The sequence below is a fragment of the Convolutriloba macropyga genome, chromosome 6, assembly GCF_964194025.1.
Source record: "Convolutriloba macropyga chromosome 6, txConMacr16.3, whole genome shotgun sequence".
In the NCBI taxonomy this organism is placed as follows: Eukaryota; Metazoa; Xenacoelomorpha; order Acoela; family Convolutidae; genus Convolutriloba; species Convolutriloba macropyga.
Genome location: NC_134473.1, coordinates 65,016,921 through 65,031,891, shown reverse-complemented (window position 1 = coordinate 65,031,891; position 14,971 = coordinate 65,016,921). Strand labels below are relative to the sequence as shown.

The window sequence follows — 14,971 nt, the reverse complement described above, 5'->3', positions numbered from 1 at the left end:
TTCAATTTTCACATTATTATTTTATGCTTGAGTTGTCGTGACAGGAGACTTTTGGTCATTAATACCGACATCACACCCTACAAATATCTCAACCCCCCTTTTTTCACCCAGAAAGCTAGAAAAAAAGGATAGTCCACAACAAATATCGAACCGATCGAGAATGAGGAATTTTAGAACGAATTCAGAGCTATAAAATAATCAGCATTTATTATTCGTAGCATTCACTTGCAAGCGAGTTCGATTGTCATAGCAGATTTAATTTATCAGAGAAGCGGTTGAGCGTATGTATGGTCATAGTCGTTCTTCATTGTTGATCTAGTAGTAATACATTATTGAAACAAACAAAGCACGGCAGACAACTAAAGCATGTTTTGTTCCTGAGCATCAAACAAGGTATTGCCTTTTATAATATATTTTTCACTTATTGTCTACAACAATCGCGGCGAGGTGGCAACGTGCGATCTTTACATAAATCTATTTAAAAAAAAAGAAATGGTACCAAATCTAACAAGCGCAAATTACAACGTAACACTAAAATGTAACGCTCTCAATATTCTACAACGACGATCAACATCAAAAACAATACCGCCTTATGATAGCAGTTTAATACTGCTTGATGAAAGCAGCAACTAACCGTTTTCTATTACGTCAATCAAATGTTTTATTTGAGCTGTATTTGATCAAAACAAAGAAAAAAGAGCCATAAACCAACTCATGATCTGATTGCATTTTATTTCGGCTACAATGCCGTCCTCGTGGAAAAATATGGCACCAAAACCAAAACTTGTCGACGTATTTTAAATTTCTGGTTTGAAATTCAATCAATTATTGAGTTTCCTGATAAATCTTGGATAAGTTTCCTTTTCACTCTTATCACAAAATTATTCCCGTAGTACTACTATAAGTAAGAAGGTGGGTTTTACCGTTAACAAAACAAAACCTCGAGCACCAAACAATTGCTCAAGTAGAAACAAAATCTATTGAAAACAATATTATTTCTTCATGCGCTTTGTTTACCTACAATCTTGTTCATTTTTTCGGGTGATTTTAGCATATTTAAGAGACTCTTGAAAGAGACTACAACTCAATGGCTGGTTTTCACTTTTTGCAATTGTTGGTAAATTTCTAAAATCATGTTCAGTTATTCTATATCCTGGTGTAAATCGAATTAAAATTTCTAATTTCCGGAAAAAATGCTTATGAATTCACCGCCTTTCAAGTGTACCACCACAGACGTTTCAGTCAGTTTTTCAGAATTTCAAGCTCCAGAGCTATTTATTATTTGAAAAAAATTCCAAAGCAACAGGTTATTAATGGTAAAATTCCGCTTCTTTGGAGTTTTTCTCCATTTAAACATAAGACAACGGGCAGACCCAATGAACTCAAGAATATTTGCTTTGCATCAAAAACATACATTTGCCTTAATTTTAGCAATATCTCCATTAAAATAAAACAAACAGAAGTAAAAAAAGAGGTCTCACATTAAGATTAAAATATTATATTGAGAGGCAAATAAACTCCAACAAATACACTCCTGTCTCAAATACATTCCAACAAAATTACCGATAAAAAAGACGCTCAGCCGATAAAAGATAATACTCTTCGAGTCGTAAAAATTATAATAGGTTATTTAATAGGAATAATTCCTTCAAGGAATTGGAATTTACGAAACAAATGTATTCAAAAATTTATATCTCAACGCTATTCAAAACTTCGGTTAAAGATATTTAAAAAACTTTTCCATAAAAAAGCGGTACCTGAACTAAGCTATTTCTCTCAATTTTCGAAACCTCAAAAGCATTGTCATATCTCTAACTTTCAGTTAAAACAAGGATCATTGAGTAAATGACAAGATTTTTGATATAAGCAACCAAAAACTTATCATAGCTAGCGATTGCCAGAAAATAGCCGCCACAGCTTCTTAGATCTGCAGTCTCAAAAAGGTAGAAAAAGAAGCAGAGCAAAAATATATTTTTTAAATAAAATGCTGAGATGTTATATTTTGATTAAGAATCTAAATAACTTATTGCTGCTTCTATTAGCTGCCCCCAAATAACCATCAATTAGAAAGACAAAAATTCACTTGACTTTATCTCTTTGAATTAAGAAAACTCGAATTCAGAGTGATGAAGTCATTTTTGCATGTGAGGTAAGTCACAAGTGGCCAAAAACTTAATCACGCAAATAAACAAAAAATTTCGCTTCAATTACGAGTAAAAAATGACGTCACGCGCGCAATTCAGTTGAAATCGCATGAAAGAATGAACAAAAAGTAGATTTGAAGTGATTGTGACGTCATATGGTCGTTAAAAAAATCTTGACGAAATAAAAAGAAAACCAAGAGAAGGCAAATGATAGCCTCAGCTATCGCTTTGTGGCTATTAATGAAGAAAACAAATCAAACTAAGTCTATGTATTTCCGAAAAGTCAGGCAAACATGCCCAGTACTGCTATTATTGCCTTTATTATTCCCTTTAAGGCTTCCGCCAATTCTTTCAAACTTCTAGGAGCAAAATGACATTTAAAGCATTAAATATTAACAAAAACAATCACTAGTAGCAAACAAAAGGACTGTGGCGAGCTACAATTTAAACAAGCGCCTAACAAAAAGAACTTAAAACATCAATACTTCTTACCGCCTTTCGAAATGAGAATTTAGACGCTCTCCGCTTACTAGAGCTACTGCGTCTCATTTTCTGCTCAAACATCAATTCAATATAATTAACTCTTTCATTTAACAACTGTCATTTCTTGGGTGTTTTCCGTTATACCCCCAGCCCCCCCCCCCCCCCCCGAAATACTGGCCCCATTATGGAGTATGTACGGTATCCGAGGAGGGTACGGGTGGATACGCTATGCTATTTGACCACTACGCCCGGGGGAATAATGGGAAAGACACCATTTCTTAAGTCTTTACTAAAATAATTAAGGATGGTAATATTGAACAGATAATCGATTGTTGAATAAGATAACAATATACAGCTATTCTTGCAGAAACGTAAAAATTGCGGAGCTTCCCAGTTATCCTCTTTTCGTTGCGTCAAATGTCACAGTATGCGCCCAACGAGTCCCTGTATAGCGAATAATTTTAATCATTAATATACTCTTGGCCACGTGAGTTGCAAGTATGCATCCACAAATCTGTGTGTGCATCTGTGTGGGGGTGGGGGGGGGGGGGGCACAGCTAGTTACAATAGTGGGGGGGGGGGCAACTTGCAGTAGTTACAAGTTAGTTTTCTTATTTTAGTTTACTTACTTTGAGCTTTTTGTTCAATCTGCAACAGTATCGGTACAGCTGAGCCAAATTGAGCGGTCCAAAATCAAGGTAGAAACTAAACACAGTAGCAACATCTCATATATCATCCTATACCAATTGGCTTTTACAATTATTTCATTGCAATTTTGTTCCAAACTCGCTTTCTCCAATCAAACGCCTGAGATGCAATTTTTGGTTTACTTTTTTTAGATTAAACTAAGAGTTTAAGAGTAAATATTAAATAAGTCAGCATGTTCCAAGTATCTGATATATTTAAACTTTTCTCAGCACTAGTTTTTAGTATACTGAGTCAACGATTAAATTCATTTTCGCTCTAGGTTGCAGAACTTTCTGGAACTTATGCAGATGAAGTTTTCAAAAACCTTGCATAGAAACGCGGAAAATGTACGATGTGACTGAAATTGTGCTATGGCCGTTTTAAGTCACAAGATGATGGAAAAACAATAAAATCACAAATAGTTTTTTTAAAAATAGTAGCTGTCGTTTTAAGTGCATAAAAAATTGCACGTATACTAAATGGTAAATATACAATGTCTTTGTCAATTGCTGGCAAATTTGTAGCGCAATATTACAATTTAAAGGTAAGGGCGCCAAATAAAATGAACTAAATGTTTGTTTTGATGCTCTTTTTTGAGATTAAAACTATTTACCTCGTGTGAGTTACTAATAATGACACTCACTTGTTGTAGATTAGTTCTTCATCCACACAGAAATAATGGGTTTGTGCTGTGCTCTTCGGCTTGATCTGCAGAGTCGCGAAGTAAAGCCGATCTAAACACAGATGATGTTTGTCATAGATTCTAAATTTTAATTAAAATCTCCCATTAGAGAAAATTGGATACAAAACAATCATATAAAAACTGACAACCGAGTAAAACGCAGCTGAAAAATTCCGAACGCTGATACAAATTGAATTGTGCTGAAATCAGTTAAAGTTCTCCCAATAACCCCAAGGACTTTGGATTATCACAGGAAGTTAGAAGAAGAAACTGTGAAATGAAATCTCCAGGATTCATCCCCGCGTACTTATTTTTGTACACTAAAGTGCTCTAATAAATAACATAATTCACAACTGGGTGTTATAACCAGCACGCGTAGAATGAAGCTAAACTTTCTGATCAAATCCAAGCTCGCCAAGTGATGCTAAAGTACTTATTGGAACAACAGTTCATAACATAACCGACTAACGTTGGACCGAATTGCTCTCAAACGACCGGCGAGCGGTTCTCTTTGTCAGTAGCTAGCTACGGTTTAAGGAGGCTAGTTTTCTAGCTTACTTTTTAGCTTAATTGAAGGGGTATGAGGTGAGCGCAGTGGGGGGGGGGGGGTGGGGAGTGGGGTCAGCCTTTAACTAAGAACCGCCCTTCAAACACCATAAGTTTATCTCCAAAACAGTTTCTATGAATCGCATACTTGGAGACTAGTGAGCTGAAAGGCTCTAAGAGACTTTAATGCCCACTGGTTGCTACCTGTTTATCCCGTTCTTGAGGACGAAAAGTCAATGGGTCAGACGAAAAATCGGTCAAGGGAAAATCGCATTAAATAGACCGACAGGACTAATATAATTGCTAAACTTCATTTGAGAGCAATTAATAAACTTCGTTTGAGAGCAATTAAACATTTCTAATCGACCACGATAGCGCCAAACTAAGGCTTTCTCAATTTAAATTTTTCACGTTGAAAAAAAAAACTTTGTTAAAAAAGAACAAAAGCTATACAAACTTACCACGAGCGGAGATTAAACGCCACTGTCTAGGCCTGACCTTCCATCTTAGAGATAACATTTCAGCTTACAATAAGCTCAGTTTTCAAAAACGGTTATCGCAAAAATTTCCCAAAAAACGAACAGTGAAACAGGAAATACATGCCATCACTAGCGATGGAAACTTGAATTTGAAAAACAAAGACAGGGGAAATGTTATCATTGCATGGCATGGTACACTACAGCAGCAAAAAGATGTATACATACCTTTAATAATTTCACAGGCACTCAACACGTCATTAGTGGTTTCGTCAAATCGATCTGTAGTGTGTAATAAAACTACCTTTCCGCTTTCTTTCTCTACGGGTAAAGCCATTCTTTGAATATTCTACCAAATGGAACTTTTTATACTCATCTTATATTTTTAAATCATTCCTCCAATTCTCGCAATTTAGCAAAAGTATATTTGTCAAGATGTTCATTTGGTTTGGTTCCATAAGTTAATAGTTGTAGATTGGTTGCAATAACATGCTGCCTCTGAAAAAGGGAATTAGTGTCAAACGGTAGCAGAGCCCAATGAGAAAAAAGAGGATCTTTTCTGTCCCCCCAGCCCCATATAGCTGATAATTTTGCACCCCCACCCCGAAAATTTTTTCCTCAATACCAACGCCCTGTTTATTTTTCATCACTCGAAAGCAGTTTTACATTAGTTTCCCAGAAAGTTAACTTGATCAGCCCAGTTCTTGTAGCCAAAAAGTTCAATTGGATAAAATAAAGTTTCGTCCGTGCATACATCAGATGTAAAACATTATTTCGATATATGTATCAATTTGAAACCTTCGCTGTGTTAGTACGTAGTAAATGCACATTGCTAGTATATTTACATGCAAAGTAACAGTATATGTATCTGTATGCTTAAACACGTTTAAAAGGGGGTGCAAAATGTGTAGGGGCTATAACAGAAAAGATTCCAGTTAGAATCAGAGCCGAATGCTGAAAATTGATCCAAACAGTCTGCTTGGGCTGAAATGTAAGAATAGGCGAATTCTTGTTGTGGCTTTACAGTAAGAAACTGAGGGGAGCTGATCCCGAGTTTGAGTTTAGAAAAATGTCCACGTTTCCCTGCAGTTCTTGCAGTCGCACGCAATCAGCCAGGTGCAGGAGTTGTTTGTTTAATCGGTTGTTTGTTTGTTTTGAGCATTTTCAGTTATCACTGAGGGAACTATTTCCCTAGAGCCACACATTAAAATTTTGTCCAATTCTCTGCACGTCCCGCAGTCGCAACGAAGCTGCCATGTGCAGTTTGTCGTCGTCGCTTCATTATCGATAAAGAAAACTAAATTAAGAACTGCCTCTCCCCAACACTGGTGAGCGGTTGGGTCGCTCTCCACTCAACTTCGCCGTTACCGCAACTCGCCCCGAGGGGAGAGGGCGGTTGCGACCAAGGATAGATCTTACGCTGATTTTTACATATTTTTCGACCAATGAAAGCACGGGAAATACTCGACTGTTTCATTTAATGGTATTCTGTTCTGTGCTCGTGAGACTCTACTGGCGATTTCGCTGAAAAAAAATAAAACGTTAAAACTTGACTGAATTGCTACTGAAGAATTTAAAGCTTGGAGGACTCGAAAAAAACTACTTCCGGATCAAGATCGATCGTGCGACAATTAAACCCAAGCTCTGCTAAAGTTGCAACCTAGTCAGATTTTAGAACACTAATTGCATTCTCAAACAGATTGGTTTCACTCAACTCAACCAAGCGCATCGCCAACATACGGTTACTTATCCATAAACTGGATCAATTATGAAAGCGGGCCTAGGACTGACCAACTAAGGATTTAGCCGACAAGGATAAATTGAAAAGTTCAGCCGACGAAGATGAATTGGAAAACAGCCGACAACTCAATTTATGATCCGTCGATAAATCTTGTCAGCCATGCAACGGACAGCCACGGATCGTTCCGTTCATAGCTGACAACTTAAGCGTTTTAAATTCACACCATGCAGAGCTCAAAAAACCAACTTCTCCGGACTGAAATTGTTATCTTTTGTTTGTACAAGACCGACAAGCCCCTCCTCTCTCTTCAGAAAAATGATGGTTGAATTGTGATATTTATCAAAATCCCAAGATGAGAAATTGGAACAGAACTACTACAGCTTCAGCACCATGATCGCGTAATGCTACTTTAACGGCAAGGCTAAGCTGAAATTAACAATCAAATTAGCGTTGCCATAATTTGGGGGAAAATGCATTCAAACGCACCAATCGGAAGTTAGCTTTTGAAAATTACAAAAATGCCCAGTTGTAAGCTGTGTCGCTCGCAACTCATGCACAAGCCCACCCGACCTACGTAGCGGGCACTTGCATGCAGAGAGTAACCACCCAGGGAGGTCCCATTCCCGTGGCAATATATGGTGTAGCCGTTCTCCCAGCCTTGATTGAGCTCATGTACAAATCGACCGTGAAGCAAAAATGGTGCGCAGCCGATGGCACTGAGGCTGGAAGGTTGGAGAACTTACTGAACTTCTTCGAGGATTTATCCGATCAGGGTAAGCATTTCGGCTACATCAAACTTGGGCTTTAAAAATCACTAATCCTACCCGTTTTGCTCTACGGCTTCACCTGCATAAACCCATCACGAAGCGAGCTACAAAACCTCGAACGCATTCAGAAGAAAGCAGTGAAACGGATCACGGGAAACAAAGGAGTAAATTACATCAGTCAACTTTGGCTGCTCAACATTCTCCCCTTGCCTATGTTTCTCCAAGTGAACGACCTACTTGTACTTGCGAAAGTCATGCATGAAAGCTCGCTCTACATCGAACTACCTGACCTAACCAGCGCCAATGGACGCACAAAGGAACTCTTCCGTCTACAAAAAACAAGAACCGAAAAAGCTAGAACCGAATTCACCTTCCGAAACTGCAGACTCGAAAACCGTTTAGAGAAATATGTTGAATTCAGTAGACCTTATGGACTCAAGAAGACTGATAAACCTAATGTGGGAGTTTGTCAATAAACAATTTTGCGATAAGAACGTCTGCATTTGGCAAACCTTTTGCGACAAACCTTGAATAAATGGACTCTATTTTAACAACTGACGACAGGGCATAAATCAGCCCTGCAGCAAACCCGCTGCGAATCCCCAACAACAACAACCACAACAACAACAACACCAACAACAACAGCAACAGTGATTGCGCCAATTGATTGCAAAAGAGAACGTGAAATACTGTTAGTTGTAGACGTTTGCCTCATTTAGGTAACGGTCCCTGGAACGACATTGAAAGAGTTTTCCATTCCAGTTGAAACTTAGAAAAATTACTTAAAACATTGCAACAAAACCCTTTCTGATACTTCACGAGAGTTGTTCAGCAAAAACCATTGTTTCTGACTCGAAGAACTCTGAACGCTCCTATCGTATTCTTAGACAAAGAGAAAACTGTGGCGAACACTTGCTATTTCTTACACAAAGAAAATCCGTAGCGGCGCTACCCTCAGAATATTGTCGAATGTAAAATCCATAGGCTTTTCCGATCTAAAGCCCGGAGCCCTAATTTTCGCAAAACATGGGGAAAAAACCAATATTGTCAGGCATTGTAAATCAGACAATTGGAGAAGTTTTAAGATTAAGATTAATATTGTGAATTAAACGTCACTGTATCAAAATCTGACATGACAAATGTCATGTTATACATCCATTTACGTATAACTAAAACCTCATTGCATCATAACCGGCAAATATCTCTAAATCCCAACATTAATCGAGTTCATATAGTCTGATAAAAAGTCTAATTGGATTTTCCGCATTGTCAAAATATTTGCAGTGTTAAATGTGTTCGTTTGACGATATTTGCTCTTGGTAGAGGGCGCAGCGGCATACCTCTGTTCACTTCAGTGCTTAAGAGCGATCAGTTTCTCAGATCTTGTGTTAGAAATCATTACTATAATAAACTGCAATGAACTTGCGCGTGCCTAGCTTCACTCTGAGTAAACCCCATTCGTCAATGCCATCGAGATTGTTCAGCAAATTGAAAATTTGAATAAATTTGGAGACACCACACCAGTTCTTCCAAAAGGCACCGTATATAATATCTAAACTCTAATTGATATCTCAAAAAGATTGGTTTCACTCCACTCAACCAAGCGCATCGCCAACATACGGTTACTTATCCATAAACTGGATCAATTATGAAAGCGGGCCTAGGACTGACCAACTAAGGATTTAGCCGACAAGGATAAATTGAAAAGTTCAGCCGACGAAGATGAATTGGAAAACAGCCGACAACTCAATTTATGATCCGTCGATAAATCTTGTCAGCCATGCAACGGACAGCCACGGATCGTTCCGTTCCTAGCTGACAACTTAAGCGTTTTAAATTCACACCATGCAGAGCTCAAAAAACCAACTTCTCCGGACTGAAATTGTTATCTTTTGTTTGTACAAGACCGTCAAGCCCCTCCCCTCTCTTCAGAAGAATTATGTTGGGTTGAATAGTGGCCTTTTTCAAAATCCCAAGTCGAGAAATTGGAGCAGAACTACTACAAATTTAGCACCATGATCGCGTAATGTGAATTAACAATCAATTTAGCGTTTCCATAATTTGGGCGGAAATGCATTCAAACGCATCAATCGAAAGTTAGCTTTAGAAATTTACAAAAATGCCCAGTTGCAAGCTGTGTTGCTCGCAACTCAAACACAAGCCCACCCGACCTGCTTAGATGGCCCTTGCATGCAGAGAGTAACCACCCAAAGAGGTCCCATTGGCATGGCAATATATGGTGTAGCCGTACTCCCAGTGATTGAGCTCATGCACAAATTGACCGTGAAGCAAAAATGGTGCGCAGCCGATGGCAATGAGGCAGGAATGTTGGAAAACTTACTGAACTTCTTCAAGGATTTTTCCAATCAGGGTAAGCATTTCAGCTACACAGTGATTGCGCCAATTGACTGCACAAGAGAGCATGAAATAGTTTTAGTTAACTTTTCAACGACTTTTCACTACCAATTGACGTCAATGTTGGAGACGTTTGCCTCTTTTAGGTAACGGTCCCTGAAACGATATTGCAAGAGTTTTCCATTCCAGTTCAGAAACTTAGAAAAACTACATAAAGCATTGCAGCAAAACCCTTACTACGAGAGATGTTCAGCAAAAACCATTGTTTCTGACTCGAAGAACTCTGAACGCTCCTATCGCATTCTTATACAAAGAGAAAACCTTGGCGAACACTTGCTAACTCTTACACAAAGAAAATCCGTAGCGGCGCTACCCTCAGAATATTGTAGAATGTAAAATCAATAGGCTTTTCCGATCTAAAGCCCGGAGCCCTAATTTTCGCAAAACATGGGGATAAAACCAATATTGTCAGGCATTATAAATCAGACAATTGGAAAAGTTTTAAGAATAAGATTAAGATTGTGAGTTAAACGTCAGTGTATCAAAATCTGACAAACGTATTGGTATACAATCATTTACATATAACTAAAACATCATTGCATCAAAATCGGCAAATATCTCAACATCCCAACATTAATTGAGTTCATATAGTCTGATAAAACGTCTAATAGGATTTTCCAGATAGTCAAACCATCTGCAGTGTAAAATGTGTTCGTTTGATGATATTTGCTCTAGGCATTGGGCGCAATGGCATACCTCGGTTGACTTCAGTGCGTAACAGCGATCAGTTGCGCAGATCTTGCGATTGAATCGATTACTGTAATAAATTGCAATGTACTTCCGCCTGCCCGGCTTCACTCTGCGTAAACCCCATTTGTCAATGCCATAGAGATTGTTCAGTAAATTGAAATTTTGAGTAAATTTGGAGACGCCACACCAGTTCTTCCGAAAGGCACCATAAATACAATCCAAATGCGATTTGTACGTGTCCACATCGATGTTGTTCGCGTAAATTTCAAGGCCATAAGTCCCAGCTGGGTAGGTAATCGATTCAACTTACCGAGTGGCCGACTAAAAATGAGTTTTCTGTATATTTGGTTTTAAATTGTGGATAGGGCCACTCCAAGGTAACAAAACTTATTCACTATGTCAATTTGCTGGCCTAGGTAATGAAATTGGTCATGTGTTGCAAGTCTCCCACCACTTCTAAATTTCGTGATCTTTGTTTTGACAATATTGACTGTCAGCGCATTATTTTTGAAATATTCGGCTAGATAATTCAGTGCTTTCTGCAGGGCACACAAAAAAATGCTTCATATCGGCAATAAAAAGTGGGGATAACAAAGGTGACAGTTTTTCTCATTGTGCAACCCCATTTTCTGTTCAACGCCATTGAACAAACGAGTACCGTCCACAACTGACTGGAGGTTGTTTGCCAAAACCAATCTTATTGCACAAAGTATTTTACCGTGTAGTCTGAAACGCATAAATTTCTGTAGTAAAGGGGTTAGGTCCATTTTGTCGAATGCCTTTTCAAAGTCTATAAAGCAGACAAAGTACGATTTTTTGCTATGAATACGATTCGTAATGGTTGATTTGAATAGCTTACAGCTTTTATCGTCAAGTGCTCTTTCTGGAAGCCGTACTGTGTTGGTATCAAAATATGCGAACTCTCTACTCAGTTCCTGATTCGACTGTAAATTATTCCTGTGTATACTTTATATACACACGAGAGAAAACTGATCCCCCATAACTATCAGGGCCTGCTTTGCTCAATTTGCCTTTAAATAAGGGTTTGACATAAGAGTTCTTCCATATTTGAGGTAAAGTCCCGTTGTTAAACCACAGGGTAAAAATAGCCAAAGTGTGTGAGAATAAGATACAAAATCCTTGTTTTAGTGACTCTTAGGTGATCCGGTCCGGTCCAGCCGCTTTGCTGTTTGGTGTGCAATGAAGTTCACTAACAATTTCGTAAAGTTCAATATTTTCATTCAGTTCTTCCGGGCAGTTCCAGTTCGAAAAAGCGTAATCATGGTTTCCCGCGTTTGAGTTTATGGATATTGCGACTAAATTGGTGTCCGAAGTGCTGTATAATGTATCGAAATGATTCTCCCATTCTGCTAGGGTAATTTGAGACGTTGGTGGAGGAGTAGATTTCGATTTCAGGTTATTCCAGAATTTCTTCCTGACAGATTCTGCTGGACAAATTGTTGATTCTTCGTTTTCTCGTTTCTTTAATGTCTTTTTGGCTAGACATAAATGTTTGAACTGTTTCTTCAGTGTGATATATGTTTGTAGATATATGTTGCGGATACTGTATGCCAGCCAATTTCTGTTCCCGGTTCTTCTGTTATAGTGTTTTATTGAGCCAGATTGGTGATTTTCGAGCTTTTGGTGAAACTCGAGCCTCTGCAAACCGGTTATGATATCCATCTATGTCTATGTGAATCATACCAACATCGAATTGCCTAAAATGCTGCTCCAAAAAATTAGTTTTGGCCCATTCGGACGGTATTGCGAATACTCTCAGCACACTTCGAGTTGAGTTCGAACTCAGCATTGATGGTGTGGTGTTTTGTGATATGTGTTGGTCTCACCCGAATTGTGGTGTGGAGATAAGATTAGTTGAGTAGAAAACGAGATTGATTGTGCTGCATCCATTATGTGCTTGATATATAGGTTGCTCAGGATCGTTGGCAAATTGTAAATTGTGTGACCCTAGGAATTTGCACAGATCCTGACCACGCTCTCCTCCCTTGTCCGTTCTGCAATTGAAATCTCCGACCAATATAATTGTGTCACTGCTGTTACAGTGTCTCAAAACGTCCAGTAGGGTTCCAACTATGTATTCAAGCTCTGTTTCGGGTTGGAAACATGCTGAAATTATTTTTGTAGAGATAGTCGGCAATAAGATGCATAAGATATATTTCTCCATGCAAACTGTTTTACATTTTGATTTGATATTCTTGTGTATTAGAAAAGTTTTAGCTGACTCCAGAAAGACAACAGCGGAATGCAAGTCAAACAAAAAGCAGAAGCGGCGGGACATACTAACAATTTTCATTCAGCATAGAGGCCAATTAAGCATGAGACTTAACGAAAAGCTACAAAAAAGATAACGCATCTGCAGTTACCTAGACAACACGGAAACTTAAAATAGGCTTACCATCCCTGAAGCCTAGTTTCTGCCAGCATCTAAAATCGCATGTAGTTTAAGAAATAACATGTAGTGGATGTAGTAGGTCTTGTTCTCCCTATAGTCATATCGTCTGCATAAAAAATGACGTCGCAGTCGATGTCTTGTAAAAAAATACTTCGCATCGGCAATAAAAAGTGAGAATAATATAGGTGACAGTTTGTCACATTTGTTATTCTCTTTTTGGTTTGGAGATAAGATTAGTTGAGTAAAAAACGAGATTGATTGTGCTGCATCCATTATGTGCTTGGTATGTAGGTTGCTCAGGATCGTTGGCAAATTGTAAATTGTATGACTCTAGGAATTTGCACAGATCATGACCACGCTCTCCTCCCTTGTCCGTTCTGCAATTGAAATCTCCACCCAATATTATTGTGTCACTGCTGTTACAGTGTCACAAAACATCCAGTAGGGTTCCAACTTTGTATTCAAGCTCTGTTTTGGGTTGGAAACATGCTGAAATTATTTTTGTAGAGATAGTCGGCAATAGGATGCATAAGATATATTTCTCCATGCAAACTGTTTTATATTTTGATTTGATATTCTTGTGTATTAGAAAAGTTTTAGCTGACTCCACAAAAAAAGACAACAGCGGAATGCAAGTCAAACAATAAGCAGAAGCGGAAGGACATACTAACCATTTCCATTCAGCATAGAGGCCAATTAAGCATGAGACTTAAAGAAAAGCTACAAAAAAGATAACGCATCTGCAGTTACCTAGACAACACGGAAACTTCAAAATCTGCTTACCATCCCTAAAGCCTAGTTTCTACCAGCATCTAAAATCGCATATAGTTTAAGAAACAACATGTAGTGGATGTAGTAGGTCTTGTTGTCCCTATGGTCATATCGTCTGCATAGAAAATGACGTCGCAGTCGATGTCTTGTAAAAAATACTTCGCATCGGCAATAAAAAGTGAGAATAATTTAGGTGACAGTTTGTTACATTTGTTATTCTCTTTTTGGTTTGGAGATAAGATTAGTTGAGTAGAAAACGAGATTGATTGTGGTGCATCCATTATGTGCTTGGTATGTAGGTTGCTCAGGATCGTTGGCAAATTGTAAATTGTATGACTCTAGGAATTTGCACAGATCTTGACCACGCTCTCTTCCCTTGTCCGTTCTGCAATTGAAATCTCCACCCAATATTATTGTGTCACTGCTGTTACAGTGTCACAAAACATCCAGTAGGGTTCCAACTTTGTATTCAAGCTCTGTTTTGGGTTGGAAACATGCTGAAATTATTTTTGTAGAGATAGTCGGCAATAAGATGCATAAGATATATTTCTCCATGCAAACTGTTTTACATTTTGATTTGATATTCTTGTGTATTAGAAAAGTTTTAGCTGACTCCAGAAAGACAACAGCGGAATGCAGGTCAAACAATAAGCTGAAGCGGAAGGACATACTAACAATTTTCATTCAGCATAGAGGCCAATTAAGCATTAGACTTAAAGAAAAGCTACAAAAAATATAACGCATCTGCAGTTACCTAGACAACACGGAAACTTAAAATCTGCTTACCATCCCTAAAGCCTAGTTTCTCCCAGCATCTAAAATCGCATGTAGTTTAAGAAATAACATGTAGTGAATGTAGTAGGTCTTGTTGTCCCTATAGTCACATCGTCTGCATAGAAAATGACGTCGCAGTCGATGTCTTGTAAAAAATACTTCACATCGGCAATAAAAATTGAGAATAATATAGGTGACAGTTTGTCACTTTTGTTATTCTCTATTTGGTGTGGAGATAAGATTAGTTGAGTAGAAAACGAGATTGATTGTGCTGCATCCATTATGTGCTTGGTATGTAGGTTGCTCAGGATCGTTGGCAAATTGTAAATTGAATGACTCTAGATATTTGCTCAGATCCTGACCACGCTCTCATCCTTTGTCC

General features: G+C 38.2%; 2 protein-coding genes across 9 annotated transcripts in view; one reads left to right on the top strand and one right to left on the bottom strand.

Annotated features, from left to right (window-relative positions):
• The window catches only part of LOC142341866 (uncharacterized), an 85,654-nt gene extending 80,096 nt beyond the window's left edge, over positions 1-5,558 (bottom strand). For 2 of the 8 annotated variants that reach the window (XM_075393155.1, XM_075393154.1), the window contains exons 1-4: positions 5,247-5,558; positions 3,958-4,048; positions 3,257-3,332; positions 2,637-2,696 (exon numbers count right to left, since the gene is read on the bottom strand). In XM_075393155.1, coding sequence (XP_075249270.1) covers positions 2,637-2,696; positions 3,257-3,332; positions 3,958-4,048; positions 5,247-5,355 — 336 coding nt within the window. In that variant the 5' untranslated portion in view covers positions 5,356-5,558. The remainder of the gene's footprint in view (positions 1-2,636; positions 2,697-3,256; positions 3,333-3,957; positions 4,049-5,246) is intronic. The other 6 variants (XM_075393151.1, XM_075393156.1, XM_075393149.1 and 3 more) reach the window with 5 other exon arrangements.
• LOC142341870 (UDP-glucuronic acid decarboxylase 1-like) overlaps positions 1-14,971 on the top strand; it is a 380,310-nt gene that overhangs the window by 205,001 nt on the left and 160,338 nt on the right. The window lies entirely within an intron of this gene.